The sequence below is a fragment of the Dreissena polymorpha genome, chromosome 4, assembly GCF_020536995.1.
Source record: "Dreissena polymorpha isolate Duluth1 chromosome 4, UMN_Dpol_1.0, whole genome shotgun sequence".
Classification (NCBI taxonomy): Eukaryota; Metazoa; Mollusca; class Bivalvia; order Myida; family Dreissenidae; genus Dreissena; species Dreissena polymorpha.
The window spans coordinates 143,099,285-143,123,535 of NC_068358.1; the positions used below are offsets into that span (position 1 = coordinate 143,099,285).

At 33.8% G+C, this 24,251-nt stretch overlaps 3 protein-coding genes across 8 annotated transcripts in view; 1 reads left to right on the forward strand and 2 right to left on the reverse strand.

The window, feature by feature from the left end:
* LOC127877168 (beta-galactosidase-like) overlaps nucleotides 1-672 on the reverse strand; it is a 44,788-nt gene extending 44,116 nt beyond the window's left edge. The window contains exon 1 of the mRNA XM_052422831.1: nucleotides 651-672. Within this exon, the coding sequence (XP_052278791.1) occupies nucleotides 651-653 (3 nt within the window). The 5' untranslated portion in view covers nucleotides 654-672. The remainder of the gene's footprint in view (nucleotides 1-650) is intronic.
* A 9,300-nt stretch (nucleotides 673-9,972) lies between these two features.
* LOC127877169 (uncharacterized) lies at nucleotides 9,973-18,965 on the reverse strand. 2 transcript variants are annotated; one of them, XR_008048267.1, is made up of 4 exons: nucleotides 18,909-18,965; nucleotides 16,595-18,605; nucleotides 12,401-12,477; nucleotides 9,973-11,702 (listed from the first exon to the last, which is right to left on the reverse strand). XR_008048267.1 is itself a non-coding variant. In XM_052422832.1 (2 exons), the coding sequence occupies exons 1-2, from the start codon at nucleotides 18,921-18,923 to the stop codon at nucleotides 16,857-16,859; spliced, it is 1,764 nt and encodes a 587-aa protein (XP_052278792.1). In that variant the 5' UTR covers nucleotides 18,924-18,965; the 3' UTR covers nucleotides 16,481-16,856. The 2 variants fall into 2 exon arrangements, 1 of the variants encoding a protein (XP_052278792.1); XM_052422832.1 differs by lacking the exons at nucleotides 9,973-11,702; nucleotides 12,401-12,477 and having other exon boundaries at nucleotides 16,481-18,605.
* Nucleotides 18,966-19,046: 81 nt separating this feature from the next.
* Nucleotides 19,047-24,251, forward strand: part of LOC127877166 (DNA repair protein RAD50-like) — a 116,706-nt gene continuing 111,501 nt past the window's right edge. The window contains exons 1-3 of one of the 5 annotated variants that reach the window (XM_052422826.1): nucleotides 19,047-19,063; nucleotides 21,696-21,861; nucleotides 22,210-22,296. In XM_052422826.1, the coding sequence (XP_052278786.1) occupies nucleotides 21,733-21,861; nucleotides 22,210-22,296 (216 nt within the window). In that variant the 5' untranslated portion in view covers nucleotides 19,047-19,063; nucleotides 21,696-21,732. Of the gene's footprint in view, nucleotides 19,064-19,287; nucleotides 19,414-19,460; nucleotides 19,678-21,695; nucleotides 21,862-22,209; nucleotides 22,297-24,251 lie in introns of those variants that run through there. The other 4 variants (XM_052422823.1, XM_052422822.1, XM_052422825.1 and 1 more) reach the window with 4 other exon arrangements.

Consider the following 24,251-nt stretch of genomic DNA (forward strand, 5'->3'; position numbering starts at 1 on the left):
CCCGAGGCTAATGATTCGTTGATCCAGATGGCTGCCTATTTAAGATTGTATGAAATGTGGTACAAATTTCGATCATTATATAAATCCAACAATGCCCCAAATGTGCGTTTTTGTGTGCGTTATGTTAAAGATGATAGAACTGTCAACTGACAGAAAATGATGACGCAGTGCTAAAACAAAATGTTACACAAGAAAATTGAAAAATTGGCCAAAAACTTTACTGATTTAAGTTAAATATTTGTACTTCTCACGATAAGCAATATGCCCTTGTGACGCAATCGGTACGGCGTTAGACTCTGTATGTAACACTGGTGGTATTTATATATTAATTATACTTAATTATATTGTTCCACAAGTGCGGGTTCGTTAATGTTCAGGAAGATTTAAGACATGTAAACCTTTTATAAGGTTGTTTTATACTTTATTATAGTGCTACATATTAAATATTCAATGTTGAATTCCAGATATGAAGACAACCTGAAATTAATAATAACACAAATTATAGTAAAATAACATACATAATAATATGATGGTCATCTAGTGGCTTTATACAAAGTTGCATAGAAAACCATATAATGATCAATATAAAACATACATATCCGCTTTTATAATACATTCATGACTTTAACAATATTTCAATATTGTTTTACCATTTATGGAATGGCTGCTTTACCCTCACACACTGATCTTACACACAGGATTCTCCGTGCAGATGTTAAGCTCTGCAAGTTAAATGCATGTGCTAATAAAGCATACAGAAATAGTGACTAAGATAGGAAAGAGCAATTCTGAGAAGTGCTGCCATTTTGCCAAGTCGCGGAAACACATTACAAATTAATATAAATGCACAATATATTAGATAATTACTTGTACAACACAAATCAATTAGCCACAATCTTTATAAAAACACTATTGCAACCAAGAGACTTATACTAACCTCAAAGAAGCACGGCTCTTAAATTACATTTGAAAAAACATGTCCTTCCAGCTCAACCCATGAAATACTACTGCCAGAGCGGGAAAGAAAACTTGCCCAACAGATTCAATGTACAGGAAAGAAAATAGGCTAAAAACAACTATGCACACAAGGGAGACAACTTTTAAATAGAATTTGTGACTGGTTACACACTTCACCCAGCTCAGAAATGATGTCCTCATCATAACATGTGTATGTCCATAATATTTGTCAAATGTCACAAGAATTGTCCCTGTCACATAACATAGTCTGTCTTACATAAGAAAATACAAACTTACTATGATACAGTACTATACCAATACAATAAAGTAAGCATTACACCAACTTACAATACATTACCACTACAATTGTACAGTAACTAACTATACAAGTACAAATATACAACTCGTAAAACTAGATCTGTACAGACTACAGATACAGACTACTCATACTTACCATGTAGCCAGCACATTTAGCTCTCCTCTGTTTTTAATATGTGTCCTCACATAGACTTAACACATATTTAGAACAAAATAAAACACACAACATAGAATATAACATAAAATTATGTATCAAACATCTGGCTATTTGATGCAACACAATGCATACTGATTGTAAAAAAAACACACAATATAATACACACATGAAAAGCAACAACAAAATTTCACATACAATATCATTATTACACAGTGAGTTTGCAAATCTATTGCATAATACTATTTATAATTCGTTTTACCATATCTGGGCTCATTGTTTCAATCAATTCACTGTTCATAAACTCTTCGAGAATAGTGAACCATGAATTTTTTCGCATATTTACACACGCCTACATTTTAAAATCTTTATACCTATCTGGGACATTTCTTACTCTGTCTGACCTTCTTGGTGCAGGTTTTGGTATCTCTCTTCCATCTTGATCTTCAACACGCTCTCTAACCTCATTCGATGACTCGATTACATCATTCACTTGCACACTCTCCCTTTCTTCAGTACTTGGTTCTAATACCTCATCAACATTTTCAGTAAGAACAGGGCTTTCTTCTACATTTACACCATCTTCGTCTTCACTTGTAACTCCTACATGTTCAATATTTTCAAATATACTGTCATCTTGAATGACAGTATTTGGACATTCAGTATGCCCATTATCTGATACATGAACTACAACTTGATCATCCGTAACAACGGTCTTCGTTTGGGCGTCCCCGAATACAAGTTGCACTAGTTCATCTTCTGACTCAGTGACGTCACTTTCTTCCCCATCAAGTTTCTCTTTTACAGAAACTTTTTCTTTATACTCGTCCTGTACCGGTTCTTTCTGTCCTGCAGAATCATTTATCCTAATGATTTCTTCATCTTGATTTGCAACCAAATGCAAATGATTTCGATGTAGAGTTTTTATACTTTTTGTTTCTAAGCCCTGAACTTTATAAACTGGCACATTATCATTAATTTGTTCAATTACAGTATAAAGTTCTTCTTCAAATTTGTCTGATATCTTATGTTTTCCTTTGAAAGCAAGTATCTTGACCAAAACTCTGTCTCCTACTTCAAGTTTAGCTGCTTTAGCTTTCCTGTCATACACTGACTTTTGTTTAAATTTTGCTTTATCAATGTGTTTTTCAACAATATCCCTGGTTTTCTGCATTCTACATTGCAAATCCGCAATATATTCTGAAAAACTTTTCTGATTTGAATCAGGGTTTGCTTTCTCAAAAACAGCATCAATAAACAATTTTGGTTTACGACCAAACATCACTTCAAAGGGAGACAATTTAGTGGACTCATAAGGTATGCAATTATAGCTATATACTAAAGAGTTTACATATTTCTTCCAATTTTGTTTTTCTGAATTTTCCAATGTTCCAAGCATGTCTAAAAGTGTACGGTTGAATCGCTCTGGACCAGAGTTTCCTTGTGGATGATAAACAGAAGTATGTGATTTTTTAATGTTTCCAATTGTACACAATTCTTTGATGATTTCAGATTCAAAGTTGGCACCTTGGTCACTATGTAACATTGTAGGTATACCATAGTGCACAATGAAATTATTATAGAATATTTCTGCAGTAGTTTTGCAGTTTGGTTTTTTGTTGGTATAGCCATGGCAAACTTAGTAAAATGATCAGTAATAACCAAAATATTTGAATATCCACCCTTACAAGGTTCAACACTCAGAAAATCAAAGCAAACTAACTCCAAAGGATATGTGGTATTAACATTTATCAATGGAGCTCTGATGTTCGTTGAGGTTTTTCTTCTCAAACATCTGTCACAATTTAAAATCCAGTTTTCAACATCAGTTAACATAAATGGCCAGTAAAAACGCTCTCGCAGCAAACGTGCTGTTCTGTCTTTTCCGGGATGACCAACATCCGTGTGTAGACCACAAAGAACTTGTTGCCTATAAACTATAGGTAAAACTAATTGTTCAACAGTTTCATCATTTTCCCTAATCTTTCTAAATAAGATTCCTCTTTTAATGACAAAATTACTAAATTGTTCTTTCATTATTTTGTCTTCTCTGGAAAAACATTGTGGAATTATTTTATCGATGGTGGCTATTCTCCATTTGTCAATCAAAGGATCCATTCTTTGTTGTTTTCTAATTTCTCTTAGTTCAATTTGAGCCACTGGCTTTCCAGGATTTTCAGTAATTTCAACAATATTGACATTCATTGATGGCAGTAGTTCTACAAAAGGTGGTGAAATACAACCACATATTGCGTTCACTACATCAGTGTCCATTGAATACTTACCTGACTCCAGTTGAGAATATGGATAACGACTCATAGCATCCGCATCTTTGTTATTTATACCTCTACGGTATTGAATGTCAAAAGAAAAAGAACTTAATGCTGATACCCAACGTTGGCCAGTAGCATCTAATTTAGCAGTTGTTAAAATATATGTTAACGGATTATTATCTGTTAACACACGAAAGTGATTGTTGGTCAAGTAATCAGAAAACTTTTCTGTTACTGCCCATTTTAGAGCTAAAAACTCTAATTTAAAAGCTGAGTAGTTTTTTTTCAGATGGGGACAAAGATCTACTAGCGTATGAAATTACGCGTTTGAGCCCATCTTGTTCTTGATATAAAATTGCACCAAGTCCTTTGGAAGAAGCATCAGTATGCAATTCAAAAGGAAGTTTAAAATTGGGATATGCCAATACAGGCGAAGAAGTTAAAATACCTTTCAAAAGTTCAAAACTTTTCTGGTGATCTGCACCCCATTGCCATTCTTTTTTAGACTTCAATTTCCCTTTTTTTTCATTAGTGGGTGGAAGAAATCCGCCAAACAACGTGTAATGGTGCTGAAATCTTTTACAAAACGACGATAATATCCTGCAAACGCAAGGAAACTTCGAAGTTCATCTGGATTTGTAGGTGTTGGCCACTTACTAACTTTATCAATTTTTTCAGGGTCAGTTTTTACTCCATCACTGCCCACAACATGACCCAGAAAAGATAAATTCTTTCTAAAAAATTTACACTTTTCAGGTGCAAGCTTCAAATTCCAAGATTTTAAACGTTCAAAAACTTGTTCTATATTATCCAAATGTTCTTTGTAAGTTTTGCTAAAAATAATAATATCGACAATAAAAACGACACAAATTTTCATGTTTAAATCACCAAGACATTCAGTCATTGCCATCTGATATGTGGCAGGCGAATTCGTCAAACCAAAAGCCATTTTATTAAACACCCAAAGTCCAAATGGTCCTAAAGTAAATGCTGTTCTTTGTTTATGTGTTTCTTCTATTTCAATTTGGTGATATCCTGACTTCATGTCCAAAGTAGTAAAGTATTGAGCACCATTTAAACAATCAAATATTTCTTCAAGTCTTGGCAAAGCATAAGAGTCTTTTATTGTTCTTTCATTCAAAGTTCTGTAATCGACACACATTCTTAATTTCCCATTGCGTTTCCTAACCAAAACAATTGGTGAAGCAAATGGTGACTTTGATGGTCTAATTACACCACATGAGTGTAATTGTTCTAAGTGCTCCCGCACTTCGTCAACCATGCCAGGCGGTATACGCCTATGACGCAATTTAAAAGGTGTGTCATTCGTCAAGTCAATTCGGTGTGTAGTTTCTGAACACTGACCGATATCTGTATCACTTGTTGAAAAAATATCTTTATGTTTTAACAACAAAGTTTTTATTTCAACAATTTGTTCAGCAGTAAGTAGACCATTATTTTCGATCACAATATTGTGAACAATTTCTGATCTTTTGTAATCTAAATCACTTTCTTTCATATTTGTAATTTCCGTTGCTATGGTTACAGGTTGTAACTCCCCTAAAATTGCTTTAGGTTGAATAGCAACTGTGTTTGTTGTCAAATTTGAAAATGTGACAAATATTTCATTGTATTTACCAAATTCAAACACATTCACAGAAGGTGTAACATCAATGAAATCTGGAATGTGTGCATCAGTACAAGCTACAGTTATAACACTTGAAGATGGATAAGCAATGTGTTTATCTGTATAACATTTAAAATTTCTTACTTCATTTGGCTTCAACAAAATAGTCTCTCTGTTCAAACTTCTTACAATTGCAACTCTGCCATTGTTTCTTTTCAAAGACTTTTCTCTCAATGAAATAGCTCTAAAGCTCAAATACCATGGTGTATGTAACTTAGCTTTCTGTAAAAACTGTTCACCAAATGTATCATGACATTCTTCCAACAATCTGTTCAAAATATTGGTTCCCAGAATAACTGGTACTTTTGAAGATTATTTTGTGTCGGGTGACACTAAAAATAAACAATAACTTGGTTTCGAACTCTCAAGTCCTTCACTATCTCCTCAAGTCACCACATACAGCAAACTCATATAAATTACACATCATAAAACTAAATAAATGTTCACATAACATTTATTGATTATTGGTATAACATATACTCAATAAACACCATACAATTGTCACTTGAGGTTGAAATCCAGTTACCCATGTACTACAAATTAAAAAAAAATCAATCTCAAAACACATTACGCCAGTGTCATTTGAGCTGTTCACAATAAAACACAACTTCACGATTCAACACTTTTCAAGAACACGATTCGCTTTGAATGTTCACGCCAAATAATTGTCAATTTCACACTATATTGTTCATACACAGGCACATATTTATTACGACACAACAATGTCCAAATATGCTACTTCAAGACACTTTATTTCACTGTACACACACAAGTTGTTTGCATAATACAATGTGTAATTTATTTCTGTTGAATGTGAGTAATGTCAATAACACATCACAATATAAAATAATTGAACACAGTATTCAACTTGAAATTATTTCCACTCCAATTCCCTTATTCCAGTTTGTACCCACTTAAATGCTTCAAATACAAACATCACACTTCAACTCCATTGCTCACTATTATATTGTCACTGCGTTGGTTCGAATCCCAGTAGGTCCGTGTTTAAGTAAATTCCATCAATGATCCTTTTTATATGTGTTTATGATTGAAAACGCTTTTGATTTGATGCATTTATATATTTTTTTAAGAGCCATATTGTTCTTTCAAGCTCTTAATGGAAAAACAAACGTCCACGAATTTTTTCAAGGTGAAACTGTCTGAACTACAACAGCAAGTTTGCAAAAGCTCATTTGATGTTAACTTAATAAATAATATTTTTTATTGGTTCTTGTTCATGTGAGCGGAGTTTGAGGGTATTGCGAAGGCTTAAAACGTGGACACGTTCTACTATGAAAGAGGAACGGCTTAATGGCATCGCTTTAATGTTTTTGCATAAACACATTCCAGTTGATCGAAAACAAATTCTACAAATGGGGGATTCTACTGGAGACAGGAGAGTTGAATTAGCGTTCAATAAGATTGATATTTAAAAGTTGAAGAATAATAAAACATGTTCATGAAGCATTAATAGCTAAAATGTTTGATAGATCTGTTTCTTCATATTATAAGGTAGTTCTATTGTGTTTTAGTATTTCAATAATAAATATGTAAAGCACATTCTATTGTCCATATACATTCTATGGCTTGTATGAGAGAGCTGCGTCTCATTTTTTTCTTTTTTCTATCTGACTTCAAATGAAGTATATGACTATTTTTCTGTAGTTAAGTTTGTTACATCATTGTCACGTCAAACATCGTTTATGGTACCAGAATATAAAATTGACAATGAACTTGTACAAAATTTGTTTGTATAGGTCCCTGACTTGTAGCAGATTTGTTTTTGTTAACTTTATTGATACCAAACGGTAATATGTAGCGTCCACGATTTCGATAATTTAGTTATAAAATGTAGTTTAAATGGCCTTTAAAACGCGACAGAGACGTTCTAGGTATAAAAGATTTTTACGGGAGGGGGGGGGCATGCTCCCGGACCCCCCTAGAAGGACCTAAGATACTGCCTCGGCTTAAATTTGGGTCTGGCTACGGCACTGTTAACATATTTTAATTTGCGGACACGCTTCAAAACATCTCCATAAAATGATGGATAGGAGATTCCATTATTTAAATGCCATTTTAAAGAAACATTATACATTTATTTTGAAATTAAATCACCATACTTAGAGTAAAATTTAGCGAATTTACTTCTTATGTTATGATACAAAAAGCCTTGTTTTAGCAATTTATTTGTAAATATTAGATTATGATCATTAAAATCTTTAATACATGAACATGCTCTGGCATAACGTACCAGCTGCGAAATGTAAATACCATAGGAAGGTCCTTTAGGGATGTTGCCATCTATGAACGGAAAATTCACAATTTCAAAGTTAAAATCGTCCCGTTTGTCGTATTAACTAGTTTTAATCAAATTATTATTAATAGTTAAATGTAAGTTTAAATACGCAGCGTCTGTATTGGATATACACGATCTATTTAAGACTAGTTCTTTTGGGTAGATTTTGTGAATATATTGTTCAAATAATGGATTATCTAAATTAAGTATGTCATCAATGTACCTACTAGTAAGGTTAAAACAATGAATCAAATCTACTGGCTTAGTTTTAGATTAATTCTAACATAAATTCGCTTTCATAACAATATAAAAAAAGGTCAGTTTTAAGTGGCGCACAATTAGTACCCATAGGAACGCCAATAATTTGTTTAAATATTTTACCATTAAATTCAACAAACAATTTATCCAGAAGAAAAGTAAGTGCTGCACAAAAGTCAAGACCAGTCCAAATGATGTAATTATCTATTATCTGATTAGTAAAAAAAGCTGTTTTAGTGTTTAAAGCTAGATACAAACACTTCTCTCTAGCAAAAGTTTTTTCAATCAAAGAAACAAGTTTGGATTTTATTAAAGCGTGAGGAAGCGTTGTATATAGTGTAGAAAAATCATAAGTACTTACCTGTGACACCTTATATTTTTTATTTTCAATTTTATCAATGACTTCTAAGGTATTTTTTATTGACCAAAATTGGTTAATATTACTATTTTCATAAACTTTATTACAAAATTTAGCTTTATGATATCTAATAGCACTCAATGCAGATGTAAGATACACTGATAATTGTTTGGTGGTACAAGACACTGAATTAGCGATAAAACGACTTTTATATGGCGTCTTATGTAATTTAGGTATCCAGTAAAGTGATGGCAATTTCTTGTCAGTAATATTGACTATTACATTTATTTTTTTGCATTGGGCAATATGGTTGGTAATAATTTCATTAGGTTGCATATTGTACCCACAATATGATGTAGTTTGTGAAAGTTCTTGTGAAATAGTTTGAAAATAAAACCCTCGTCATATTATTATAACATTATTAGCAGCCTTATCAGCAGGGACTAAGACGAATTCAGATTTTAAGTCTTCAAGCATTTTACAGAGATTTTGTTCCTTCCTGCACCATTTAGTGCAATAATCCTGTAAGGGTGTTACGATATTCTTAATGCAGTCATCAAAATCAACAGGAATAGGCAGTCTGTACTTAGGGCCTCTGCGTAATAAATTTCTAAGGTTTTTTATTTTGAATGAAATTAAGGTCCCCAGTGATAACATGCCCAACTGGACCATATATATATTTAGAACTAGAACAGTCACATAATGTTGGACATTTTCTTATTACATTTATATCTGTAGAAATAGAATTATAATTAAAAACGATACTTCTAACAGGTTTACTATATTTGTAGCAAATAAGTGGTGATTCAGTATTGCGGAAATTAGGGGGAATCAACCGACGTACATTTATATCATTGAATATTTTAGGAAGGTCAATTAACTCAAGACCTTTGTTACAAAACTCAATTTTGATACGATTTCTAGTTTTGTTAAGTACATTTTCAATAAAAGGTTTAAGATAGTAGTCAGTGAAAGATTCAATAACACAAGCACATTCATATAGAGGGTCAGATTGAAGTAAAATAAGTTTACATTCCTTATCAATATGCGCCAACGAAGAAACAGAAAGAGAGCAAAGTGCACTTAGTAATTTATGTTTACCCCCGTTTTGTAATAATGTGTAGCAGTCATTTAAAGAAAGCAGACGTTTAAATTTACGCCTTAAGTTACCATTTTTCCTAATGCCATGTGAACGTTTATTTCTTAGACGTTTACTAAACAGAGAAAATAAATTAATCGATTTATTTTTAGAAATTGTTCCAACATTTAGAATATTATCATTTAATCCAAGTGGGTAAGCTGAGTGTAAACGTTTAATCCATTCGAATTCTGACATGCACCTTGCTTTTAATTGGCACTGATTTGAAGTACTATTATTAAAAATTACTTGCTCCACAGGTTGAATTGAAATATTTGTTACGCTATGACCCGTTTTATTAAAGTGCTGGTAAATGAAGTTAAAAAAATTATTGTTATTTTAAATAAAAAAAAAAAATGTTCCCTTAAACGTGTTTTAAGTGATCTACCAGTCTGCCCAACGTATTGCGCACCACAACAGGGTACATTTCAAGTAATAAAATAAACCACATGCATAGAATTTCATGAGACATCGGATTTAATATTAACTGAAAATTTGCGGTTATTAACAGATGAAAGAATAAAAGAGGACATATTTAAAAACTTGCAACATAAACTCTTCCTGGAGTTGCACTTATTTATTGTAGGATACCGATAACACGGAGCTTGATTACGCTGCGAACTAGAACCCTGCCGCATTGTACCTCCAATGAAAGATGTTCGAAGTAAACTTAATTTGACTGTAGGTTTAGATTTAAGTAATTGTCTATAATTTAACGGCAAATGAATACTACGTGTAATCGGAATTCTCAATGGTGAGAGAACAACTTTCGGGGTTTTTGTTATCAATCTGTCCATAGGTTATTTATTTGGCGAAACCACCAATCTTATAATTACATTAATACACATTGCCAAGTCAACATACATAAAAGAGTAAAAGGCAGCTTGTCAGATAATGGTCTGTAAAAATTCAGTATAACCTGCAGAACTCTCAATTGATGAACATACACGTTTACTTTATAAGTACAGAGAATGTATAAGAATCTAAGTATAAGAAAGGTCTTAAACAAGGTTTCTTAAAATAATAATAAAAACACAATACCGCCACCCGCCTCTGAAGGCTGAAAATATAACAACATGAAGATATGTACGGGGATACACGCTACTGCATCCACGCAGCACACATCAAACTCAAGCATTTTTGAGACGACTGCTGTCAGACTAACAGGTTTATAATTTGACGGTTTTGTTCTGTCTCCTTTTTTGAAGATTGGTACAATGTTGGCCTGCTTCCAGTCTTTTGGTATATCGTGGGTGTCTAGAGATTGTTGGTAAAGGTTCTGTAGAATTGGAGTTATTACTTCCGATGTTTCTTTTAGTGCTATGATTGGCATTTAGTCTGGACCACTTGCTTTTTTCACGTTTAGTCGTTTGATGCAGTTTGATACCCCTTGGGCTGTAACTTGAATTTTTGGCATGGTTGGGTGTGGTGAACAACCTTTATTTGGAATGTTATCAAGGTCTTCGTTAGTAAATACAGAGCTGAATTGTTCGTTAAGAATCTCGGCTTTGTCTTTCGCGCTTTCACCAATCCGTCCGTTGTTTTTTAAGGTTCCTATGCTCATAGAGTCCTGTTTCCTGGATTTAATGTATTTATAAAAGTTTTTACCCGCTTTGTCATTTTCTGGGTCAATTGGCCTACTGATGTAGTTGTAGTAAGATGTATGTAGTTCATTTCTGATAGTTTTTCTATATTTATGAAATATTTCTTTGTCTTCGTTGCGAGATTCCCTGGCCCTATTGTAGAGTGTTTGCTTTTTATTTATCATCCGTTTCAATTTATGTGTCATCCATGGTATGTCTGGTTTTCCTTTCAGTACTTTTTTCGGGATGTTTCTTTCCATGGTTGAGAATAATGCGTCTTTGAAACTAGTCCTAGTTTCTTCTTCTTTTTTGGATGAAGCCGTTTGAGGGTAGGTAACACTAAAATCTGACATATCTTTCCGGATTTTAATCCAATCTGCTTCTTTGTAATTAAAGACAGTTCTTGGGGCTTTCTTACTAATAATCGGTTTAATGCTGGTGACAACTGATAAAATATCATGATCGCTCAGTCCAATCGGAGGGCAGGTGATATGGCGTTGTATTAGTGTTGGATGACTTGTAAGTAATAGGTCTAGTATCCTGCCTTGTCGGTTTGGTATAGTCTTAATCTGCTCGAGTGAATTATTCGCGGATTAGCTTATCACACTGAGCCTTGTCTCTTGCTCCAACGCATGTACCATCTACTTCCCAATTGATGTCGCCAAGGTTAAAGTCACCTCCTAAAAATATTTTCATGTTTTTGTAGTTTTGGTTGTTTTGTATGAATGATAATGATTTGTTTAGTTCATCTAGTGCATATAAGTAGAGCTCAATATAAAGGGAGTTTTCCAATCCCTTTTAAATTTTGTGGCTACGCATTAGTATCGTCTTCATGGTGCGATTCTAAATAAAATCTCAATGTGTCGGGCTTGACAATGCAAATTGATTCGTACTTCAAAATGTTTGATTAGAATAGCCATACTATTCATATATGCATTTTAGGTAGAAGATAAAACTCGGTTATCAGAGTGCCCAATTTGTTGAAAGTTATCCGAAGTGCCCTTTATCGGGAATCAAAGTATCCGCAACTTCATGAATACGACCTATTAAAACATGCTCTATCTTCATTTATATTTCATTTAATACTATCAAAATTTCAGTATTTGAAGCACAGTGATTACTCCACATACTGGTATATCAAACACTTTCTTGCAATATTTCTAAGTAGTTTTATTTTGTTGAAATGTTTACTGTTTATCCAGTTTATGCTGTTTTCCGACCGAATTTTCTAAAAAAAAATTGGAAAAATCTACCATTCTTCCGTGATTTTGTTTCTTTGTAATAGAAAAGGATACACCATTTATAAACTCGACCATGCGCCTTGTCTAAAAAACTTATCTTTATGATATAACTTTATAAAAAAAACTGATGAACTTACCTCTCGCGCGTGGCTTTGTTGTTATCTGGTATCGAAGTGCCATCTGTTATCAAAGTAGCCGCATACCCAGCGTGGCACTGTGAATGTACAAGGTGGTTAAGAGGTAATAAAAACAAATTGAGAGATAAAACTGTGCTTGTGGCCTAATGAAGCCAAAGACCTATAAAATACGTATTCTATATGTCTTTGATAACACGACACTTTTTCAAGGTATGATGATACAGCTCCTTCTTATACACTTAAAGACTTTTCTTACGCAACACTTTTCAAACTTGAATATCTCTGTTATGAGTTAAAAATTGTACATTTTTTGTATTTATAAAAAAATCAATGTGATCATTTGTCTACATTCTTAGCAAGCTTACGATAAAATCATTCACTTTTTGGTAAATTGCATACTACCTATCCCACGTGATATTGCGTCCGATATTCACGGATGAATGATGTTATCCTGGGAATGAAGTCAAAATTAAGATCACATCTACAATTTTGAATGAAAATCTTTACTTATAAGAGGGATATTACAGGTTGAAACGTGTTACGTTAGAAAAGTCTCCTATACACTTGCACGTAACCTGCAATTTGCCAAAATGCGCGGTTGCGCTCTTAAGTATTCATATGAGCCATAAAAATCATAGCATCGCCCTGGATTAAACATGACCTTCTTTTCAATGAACACGAGTCATGAGAATAATCGTCGTAATAGTAATGGATAACCTTCAAATGAATTACAACTTCTAAAAAGTTGAAGAAAACAAATAAACACATTAAGTTTCATGCACTTCTTGAGAGTTTTTCGTTAAAGACACGATACTATGAAGAGGGCCGTTACAATGAGAATAAGAGATATTAATATGCGCGATAATTATCATCATTTAAATTTGCTAATTATCAAATGTATATTGATCTTTAAGAAAAAAAATCATCAGCAAATGTACTAACAAACATTCTGATTAATCAGTTGTTTATTAATTGACATGACGCCTTATCTATGATCGCTCCGCCCACAAGAATTGATCCACCAATCAGCGATCGATTAATCGGGCGCACTCGTTAGCAACGACCTGTCCGCCATTTTCTAGACAAGCTACATGTTTAGGTTCACTTTTATTCCAACGAGTTTCTTTTGTTTTCCTCTTTAAAAAACGATTAAAAATGGTTAAACGGTGTCAATGGGGATTATGTAACTCGGACAATCGATATCCTGAAAGATTAGTTGGTGACATTTAATTTACATCGTTTCCAAAGCCGAAAAGAGATCTTGAGAAGTGTAAGAGATGTATAAATACATGCGGTCGTCACCACGAACAACTGAACGTCAACACTGTCAAAGACAATTATAATATATTTTTATCGGATATACTAGCATATTTAAATAGTTTATGTCATCGATCTGATTATCACATAATATTTCACGTTTAAAAAAAAAAGTTTTATCAGTTACTAGGTCATTAATAAACAGAAGCGAGGTTCATCTGCATTACTTAAAGAGAAATAAAACCCAGCATGAAGCCTAATTCATGCTGTGTTTTATTACTCTGATAGTAATGCACTTAATTGACATCATACATGTTATTTGAAGGTGACATGTGATATATTATCTTATTAACGGTATCTACACATTTGCACTCATGTGGTGTCACCAATAAACGCTTTTAATCCACACTAGGAGCTCGAATGCCTAGATCTATTTTTTTAAAACGAGTTTCGTTTATTTTGTTCGGATTAAGAAACGGAAATGAAATATGGCAAAAATGGTGTAAAAAGAGTTAATGCAACTCTGACATTTGGTATCCAGAAAGATAAGTTAGATGAATTAAATTTATACCATTTCCAATGCGGCAATGCGGTCTTGACAAGAGCGAGTGGAAGCTTCAAGAATTACCGAGATCCCCTTGATAGAACATTAATTTATTTCATAAACTTGAAATGTCATATAAGCAATAACTAAGCATTATTAAGTATGTATTATGTCACGTGTGCATGTAAAATAATTGAGAATTTCGGTACCCAATTCGTGTAACTTTACGAAATCCCCGTTAAAAATCGCGTTTCTGTGTGTGTCAGAAACAGGTGAAAACCATTTTGTTATTATTTTAATAAAGACGTATAAATGCTATTGTAAAAGAGTTATTATTACTGATATTAGTTAATCAATAAATGCGGTAACTTCGGGGAAGTCGGTACCTGCGCGAGCGTCTGATATTGGTAGCCGTATTAATTTATAATAGCCTGACCGTATTCCATTTCGTACAACGCTAATTTTATATCAGACAATGTCCAAACTTACTGTGTCGTTTTTGCGCTTTAAATTATAGTGATTGATAAATGTCCCATAAGCAATGTTTAATATGACTAATATCACTTTTATACGCAATACTAGTAACATGTGGGATTGAGGTACCCACCCGGCGTCAGAAAGCGCGTAAAACTTCACCGAATTCCCAGTTATAAAGCGCTATTTCGTGCCAAATACACGGGTAGGGGGGATGTTTCGGTAATAATTTTGTTAATAACACGGGTAAATACCGGTGAAGTGTTAATTTATTGCAAATACCACCATTACACGTAATAACGGGTTCGATTTCGGTAAGCGCGCAAGCGTTTGAGAGCGTGTTTAATGTACCAATTTACCCGTTATAAATAGCTGATGTTCTCTTTAATCGCATATTTTTTGCATTTGCAGAATAACTAAATGGCATCAACCCCTTTACAAGTGTAATATGGTGTTAAACAACTCCATAAAATCATCCGGAATATCGCGTAAATCTATATGCAGTCTATAGGCAAAGAAGCCATTTTGGTGTTAGCTTGTCTCGGTTTTCTTCCCGCTGAGCCACGTGATTAAGTGGGCGGAGCGATCACTGATAAGGCGTCATGTCAATTATTGAGACACAAGTACAAACACGTGTGCCAAAAAACCAAATCGGATATAACGTCCCCTAGTCATAACGACCCTAAAATTGGTCAAAATGGCCCCATAATTGGTCAAAATGGCCCCACTTTTGGTCAAAACAGCCCCAAAGTCAGTTTTATAGTTGTTCAAAACGTCCCCAACGAAAATCAGAAGGGTGAAAGAAAGTTTTTTTTAATTGTGCTTCTGTAATTGTCTGTATCTTAGAACGATATTTCGTGGTATATTTTTAATAACTCTGTTATTTGGATAGTTAAATCTGTAATTACAACTTTAATTAAAGGATTTGGTTTTTTTAACACACATACAAACATTACATACAAACATTGATTTCGTCGTTTTCTATAATAATTCTTAATTTTTAACAAGATGTATCTCAAAAATAAATGATGGCGTCGGTGCGTTATTGTTTGTTAGAATACGAGATTGGATGAATGAGCGTAAGGTACAATACCAGAGTTAAATACTAAGTTAAATAATTTTACATATACATCTTTTATAATTGGAAAGGATGCTATATCACATATCGTTACTATAAATAGTAACAAAATGACGTAGCGAGAGGGCCGTTATTCGTATCTAGCGGGCCAATATAATTATATCAGTCCGCTAAGCCGGGCCGATTTCTCATATCAGAAAAGAATGGGATCGCGCGGCTTGTACTGAACAAAATGGCGTCCACAAAGGACCACATTCAGTCTTAGCCAACGGTGATCAATATAATTATAATGGCACGTAGCATACAATTTGGATAATACAAATTTATATCGATTGAAACTGAAACTCATCTGTACATTAAATTAATGCCTCTATTTGTGTTTTAACAAGATTCGTCACTGTGTAACAGCAAAAATTATAGAAAAAGACACAAATACCTCTATGACAACTTAAAACCGGTTCTAATAATAATAAAATAACAAAGATTTGTAATTCCATTTTCTGTTATTCCATCCGTTTATCTACTTTGATTTTAAACACATTTTTAAACGATTGCATCGAATGCTTAACCCTGTCACCAAAAACACGATTTACGAAATCGAATGTCGAAGCGATCTATAATAATTTTATTTCTATCGAAGCTCCCAATTATGCATAACAAACACAAAATCCGAAATACGGCCATACCATTTGGACTCATTGCTATACATGTATTTTAATTTAATTATCATGGACGAACCATCTTTCGAACCTCTTAATTTTTGACATGTCAAAAACAAAATTGGCAATAGTGAAACGTATTTGTAAGAGTTTTATGTGATAAATACATTGTTCCTACATACCTGACAACTTTAATTGTTATGCAAATCCTCTTTTGTTAACAGATTTGCGTAAAGTTTTCAGCACCACCATATCATGTAAAACTGTCATGGCCGCCAAAACAATCGTACCTCCTTTCGAACCCTTCATTGTTTACTATTTAAATTCACAATTCTAAGCAGATTTTGTTCAGTTTTTTTATGAAACTAGAAAATAACATTAAAACTTGATTTATAACAATGTTTTTTAGAACAAATATATGTTTTTATTTCAATTTTAGTATTTTTACTCTTCACTTTTATGACATGGGCATTCGAAGACATCATTCCGCCGAACAACTTTCTGTTTGCAACAATAAATCAAGTGTGTCCAATGTCCACAGTTTTGGTGATCACATTGTGCCCATTTTGTAAACACAAGGGAAACACAGTTTTTCAGTTCCTTGGGTTGAAAAAGTTTACACACACAACATTTGTCTTCTTCAGAAACATCATCTTCAGAAGACTGACTATCAGTATCACAGATGCCAATGTGCGAAGGTCCAGGAAGAGGTTCTGGGAGGGGGAAATTACTTTGATTGACATTTGTTGCATTTGTTTTTGTTTGTTTTCTTTTGTTGATAGGAAAGACTGGTGTATCTTTGGAACGTGGTAAAGGCTGTGATAATATTTCTTGATTTATGCAATCACTAGTTATTTCCTGACCAGACACATGATTTCTTAAAGTCTTTTTTAGTGTATGGTGTGCTTTCTTCATTTCAATTATGTTTTCGGCAGTTGTAAAGTAATTGTCAATGCATGGCTGAGTGTCAGAAGCCAATGTGTTTTCTTGAGGAACAACATAAGGAATTGATGGCTTAAAAATGTCAGCACTTATCACAGTTCTATTGAATGGAAATATGCCAGTCTTTTCAAAGGCAGCCCTCAGGTTATTCACGGATAATGCTGTCACATATGCATTGGATGCTAATTCTGCAATATTGTATCTTGTGATTTTTGAAGATGGATGTTCTCTGATAAATTTTTGACATGCATAATTATATATTTTCTGCAGAGGTCCATAGCAGGCTACATCAAGAGGTTGAAGCACGTGAGATGTATGTGCTGGAAGGACAAACAAAATTATGTTGTTTTTCTTTGCCCATTCCAACACAGGGACATTGATGTGAGATTTGTGGCCGTCAAATATGATGATAATTTGCTGATTAGGATCAGATCTTTGAATGTACTTGATGAAGTGGGATTGTAAATATTCCAAAAAAATGCTTGAATTAGACCAGCCTGTCTTTGACATAATTGCATCTGATCCTGAAGAAGCACCTTGCATTAATGTTTCATTCATTCTCGCACCCTTGAAAACAAAGAAGGGAGGAATCTGTGTCCCAATTGCGTTACCGCCACCAATGACCGTGGTTGTTGCTGTCCGTGAAGAGGTGATTGCGGGAGCTGATGCATTACCACTTACTATGTATGGTGGGGCATGTTCAGTTTGAAACCCTTTTTCATCTATGTTATATATACACTCAGGTTTGTCAATAAGGTTTTTACTTTTCAGCACATTTTCTAAATTTGTGAAATAGCTTTCAACAGCTTGTTCATTGGTAGCTTCTGCCCTACATTTAGCTAACCCCCTAGGTTTTATGACTCTGAGCTCCGGCCACCTGTTGCGCAAGCCCTTAAACCATTTCACGGTCAATGGTTTGTCCCGTGTTCTCTTCTTAAGAAAGACTGCATAGTCACTTGCTTTTGAGACCACTTCTGTTATGGTAAAACCGTACCCCAAATCAGCCATCAGTTTAATATGTGCTACTAACTTTGCCTCCTCTTCCAATGTAAATAGTGGACCAGAACCTGTCATCGTGGTTTCTGGATCCACGCGGCCTTTTACCCTATCGCGAAGGGTGTTATGTGGCACTCCATACTGTCTAGCAGCAGTTTTAATAGGGATCCCAGTTTCTTTTACAAGTTTGTAAGCATTTGTGAGTGCTGATGGAGAGTACCCCTTATGTTTTTTAACTCTTTTCATTGGGAATTTCTGAAAATTGTTGGACAAATATTAAATAAAAAGTTACAAAAACACAATCAGAAACATATGTTTAAGTTGCAACAATTAGTGACATGCAACATTTTACTTCGTTTAAAAATAGCTTTGTCACATGATTTGACCATGGTCACGTGACTTGTTGCCGCAGACGAAAAGTGTTTTTGTCAAGCATAGTTGAGATCGAAAGTTAGACCATGTTTTATAGGTTTTTACATGAAAATCATATTATAGGTAAAAAAGCATTAATAAAAACAATGATTTTTACGTATTTTATGTTTAATACACTTATTTTACCTGTTTGTGACGCATTTTCGGAGATTGACAGCCACGCGCGAGTCGTCGTAAACAATACGTAGGTACCCACAAAACGATGACGTTGTGCGCGTGCGCGCATGCGCATAAAATGTAAACAAATGAAAGGTTCGAGAAGAGGCGAGGTGCGAGAAGAGGTACTTTCACGATACATTTTTATGAGTGCCAAAGCTGATTTTACAATTTGTTCGATATAGAGAATCAATTTTGGAGACTATTTGGTCTAAGTCACTTCAGGGTTACGCTATTATTATTATCATTATAATTATTATTATTATTATTATTATTTACTTTAGGGCCTTTTTGACCAAAGTGGGACCGTTTTGACTAGGGGACGTTTATATCAGAGGCCGTTTTGACTAGCTACCGTTTCTAATGGCGGGTAATTTTTCGCTGACACAAGTTTCATCCATCTGATTTGTGGCTTAGTAATACATCCACATCTTAACGCCTATACAGCATACACCAAGTATTTATATTATAAAATGTGTGTTAATAAACAAGTGACGTTTGAGTTTAAATTAAGTACCAAAAGTTATTGACTGCTCAAAACATTGTCACACATTTTCGCGAAATCTCCAAACCTTCGTACCACGGAGATTTTGAAGAATGTGGCTGGTCATTTCTTACACAATTATGTGATTGGAATGTTTGTTGTTTTTTTTTTAACTTTTATCCCAGCAGGTGCCAACTTAATTTAATGCAAAAACATTTATCATTAACGGTAGCTAAACATCCTTTTATCTTGCAGGTATTTTACTTCCTCAATATTTACAAGTTATTCCAAAATTATAAAGTGAACCTTATAATTATGCTTTAATAACAACTTAACATTCAAGTCAATGCTTCATTTAATGTATTTTTACTTTAATGAGTATGATATCCTTGAGAATTCACTTGCACGTCAAGTTCAAAGCCTTCACATTTTGGTTTTTAAAAATGTCTACTTTCACTTTCCATAATATACATCCAGTGATTTTTTTTGCCTTTATTTGTTACAGCCTGTGCCATTTGGATTGGGAAAATTAGTGCGATAAACCATGAAATTGGGAAAAATAGCCTCATAAACCATGAAATTGGGAAACATTAAGCATTATAAATATGATTATACGTAACAGAATTAAAATTGTTTTTAAGTGCTTATTTGACAGCAATTTTATATTATAAAGTGCTGCTTTGACGTCTCCTTACAAGGAAGACAATATTATGTTAATATCCTTCCCCATGCATATTAAACTTGCAATAATCTATAGATTCTTAATACACCAATTGATCATAACCCCTTTAAGAGTATTAATTTAATTCAGTATTTTTTTTATTATATTTCATATGGGGAAAACATTAACAATTATCAACAAACAGGCTTTAGTAATCTTGTTTTTTAATGCTGTATTAAATGGAGTTAAAATAACATATTTAATTTGTTTACCTTTCAATATCTTGCACTTGACAACCTCAGTTCAATAGTATTTCAGTAAACTGTACAGCGTGACAAACATAATCAAGCAGAATATGCATATGAATCTGAGTATACACAGATATCTCACCTCTTACAAGAATGACCTAATCCGATTGGCTTAGAGCTGTCACGTGCCCATGGAGTATTTTCCATACACCCCAAGTAATTTCCATACTACCCGAGTAATCGAGTAGTTGGTTGAGATATAATCCTTACACCGTTAGTAACTGACGGTGTATGGGATATACACCCTCCGTAATTTAATACCATACTCGAGCTTCGCTCTCGTATGGTATAAAAAATTACTATGGGTGTATATACCATACACCGTCCGTTACTAACGGTGTAACTAATAATCCACTAACATTGAAATCAAATCATGTTTGTCTCTTTCCATTTTCGAACGATATTCATCGTAAATGCTTTAACTTTGTGAAAAAACTGAATTTTCCAACGGCAACACTTGTTTCCGTTACGCACATTCACTTTGCAGATTTCTAATAAATATATTTTAATCTCAAACGTAGTATTTTGCGTTAATTTACACACGCATTAAATAATTCCTTAATAACCATATGATATCCGTTGTTAATTTGCATGTTATTTATCATTTTCGCCTTTCATCAAAATTTCTCGTCTGCTTGCCGCCATCTTGGACGTGTTTAAAAGCAGGCGTGCTCAATCCAGATACATCGACTATCATTGGTATTCTCCGCAATATAGAGAGAGATGAGTGGTAATGTAAAATCGTATATATTCGGCTTCCTTCGCGAACCAATACGTAAGTCAGTTGTTGTTCGGCGACGACTCGACAAGCTTGATCTGCACTTGATCTACGACATTATCGCTAAATGACATTGTAATCTTAATGGGTTTATTGGGAAAATTTGGTCCTTTTTGGGGAAATTTTGATCAGATTTTTAGGAAAAAACGTCAATTTTTGCAATTGGGAAGCAGCCCAATATCGGCGGTAATATCGGGCAAAAAAAAATCACTGGCATCGTACACGTCTGCTTTGACTTTTGTGATGCGTATATCTAAATATACCATGTATTTTCTCCTCAAATAACATAATGTATCCCAAAAGAACTGCTTTCACATGTCAAGATATTGATTTCTGACCTTCTGTTACCCGAAGCTTTTTTTATAAATCATTAAATGAGTTTACTAAGACTCGAAGAGAACAAAAGTTGAAATCAAATAATTATTTTAGATTATTTTGTTCAGGAATATAAAGTCGATGCATTTTTTAAAACTTAATAAAAATATCATTAGATGTAGTGTCTGTATCAACATTTTGTTTTTTGTAGAACTTACTGGCACATGTGAAAAAAACTAAAACTAGACATGTCGAAAATAGAAAAGATGAGCATTCAAGGCATTCGAAGCTTCGGACCAGATGAGGACAATAAGCAGCTCATACAGTTCCAGACACCCCTGACGTTAATACTCGGACCCAATGGCACTGGTAAAACTGTAGGTATTATTTTAATCTAAGAATGCTATGGAACAACTTTTGATTTACTAGTTTTCTTTTTGTTTGATTGCTTTTTTGAATTGTTTGTGAAAATGTTATGAAAAAGAATATTCTGTACGCAATTGTCAGGTATATTATTGTTAAAAATTTAAACAATATAAACCAATATTTAGTAGATTGAATCATGTTTCTGTAAACTGTACTGTAGGTCTTGTAAGAGTGATAACATTTCTTTCTTTGAAAAGACTCAAGTGTGCTCTGAAATATTTCATGGTTTAGTTTCAAGCAGTTTCATTGAGGATATTGCTTAATTGTTTGTAGAAAGATATTATTGTGCCATGTTTCAGACAATAATAGAATGCCTTAAGTACATGACCACTGGTGTGATGCCCCCTGGCTGTCTCAAAGGTGGTGCATTTATTCATGACCCAAAGGTAAATAGCTTTAAGCTCTGTCCTCAGAGCTCCAGATAAGGGCTGTACAGCCGTAAATACGCCTTTTTCATGAAGATTTACGCATTTATTTTTATAAACTGGACGTATAATTACAACATTAATATCCATTCTATGCATTTAAGGAAAAAATCTGGCCGTACCGATATGTGTGTGTCAGCGCGGCATGATTTGTTGGTCTTTAACCTAACGGCGCTTTTCGTTAATTTAAATTACCGAAAAGTTGTAGACTGGGTTCATATATTATTGTCTATTCTGTCGCGTGATTTCCTGTAACTTGTAAATCCGTCAAAAACATTATGTCTGCGCGCAATGGAATGCCCGCTTAACCGAAAGCGGTTCAAAACAACACTTTGTTGTCATATAATGACTACATACGGTGTCGTCTAACCATCCTGACATTAAATCTGTAAACCCAGAAAAAGACATTGTCGCCCCGATATTAACCGATTTGATTGCATCGGTGGCTAAAAACGTTAGAAAACACGATGGGAAATGGACGAGACAGTGAAATAAGTGTTCATTTACTTAGCTTACTAGTTGGCTTGTGTTTTCTTGTCAAGAAAAATGAAGAAATAGTATTAGTCATGAGTTTTAATGTGTAGTTGTATTTGCATCATAATTCAGAATGGAAAACCTAATACAGTAACTGTTTCAGAAGCTACATATATTTATTATAATTGCTGCAAATGATTCTGTAAAGTCAGTTATACACCCTTCAATATCCAAGAACACGGGTAGTACAGTACTACCTGTATTTTTGGATATGGTAGTACAGGTACTAATTGATTTTAAGCGTTACTCCTTTTCTTTCTGTCAATGGCAGTACCGTTACTTATTTCACAATTCCTTATCTGGAGCCCTGTGTCCTCATACATTAACTTTTGTAAATCATAAATGAACTTACCGCAATTACTCTAAGTTTTCAGACACTTAAGTTTTCTGACCAGGGATGGCATATTGACCGGTCAATTGAGTATTGACCGGGTCAGCGGTCAATACCAGGTTAAAACCGGTCAATACTGGTCATTACTGGTCCATTCTTGTCGATTGAAAATTATAGCATTTAAACATCACAAAGGAAGACTTAAAGCTATTCTATATTAAATCAATCATTATTCTGTATCCAGAAAAATCCAATTGACCAACTTTGACTTATTTGCAACATTTTGAGAGATTGACGAATTGCATAAACAGGTATAAAATAGTAGGTATTAATAGCTTAAGACATTATTGGCAACATGTCTGTTTAATTTATATTATCAATATTGTTTAATTAAGCATGGAATATTAATAAAAATTGGGGGTAAAGTTCAATCGACCAGTATTGACCAGTACTGACCACTTTGGGAGTATTGACCGGGGCGGTTCAGGGCCCTCAATCTATCAAATCTGCCGCCGAATTTCAGCTGCAGTCCCCCACCTGAAAAGTATTTTTTTTCCCCCAAAAAAACTGATTTTTTTCCCCCTCAGAAAATGTAAAAAAAAAAATTTTTTTAATCGTCAATTTATAGTTGAAAATTGACTCCAATATAGTCCTAACGAAAAAGAAGTATTGTTTCCGGTTACCCGAACAAACCTGTTTTTTAACCCCCGATTAAAAAGTTTTTTATGTAAGAAATTCCGCGTCCGAATTTTATGTCCCAAATTTACGCAACTGCGGAAAGCGTCTGAATCGTTCAGAACTGTTATTTTTGTTAATGTTTTGTTTCATTAACATTTATTCTAGTCAATAAATGCTTTATTCAAGATGCAGTCTTTAGTTTTCAAAGAATATTTATTTGTACAATAATTTACAGAGAGAGACAATCTGGATCAAACATTTTCTGAAAGTGAAATACTATGTTGTCATGCATTTCACACTGCTGATACCTGAAAATAATGACATTCTCATTGAGTTAAATATTCAATTAAGTGTTGTGGTAAGAAAAAACAGC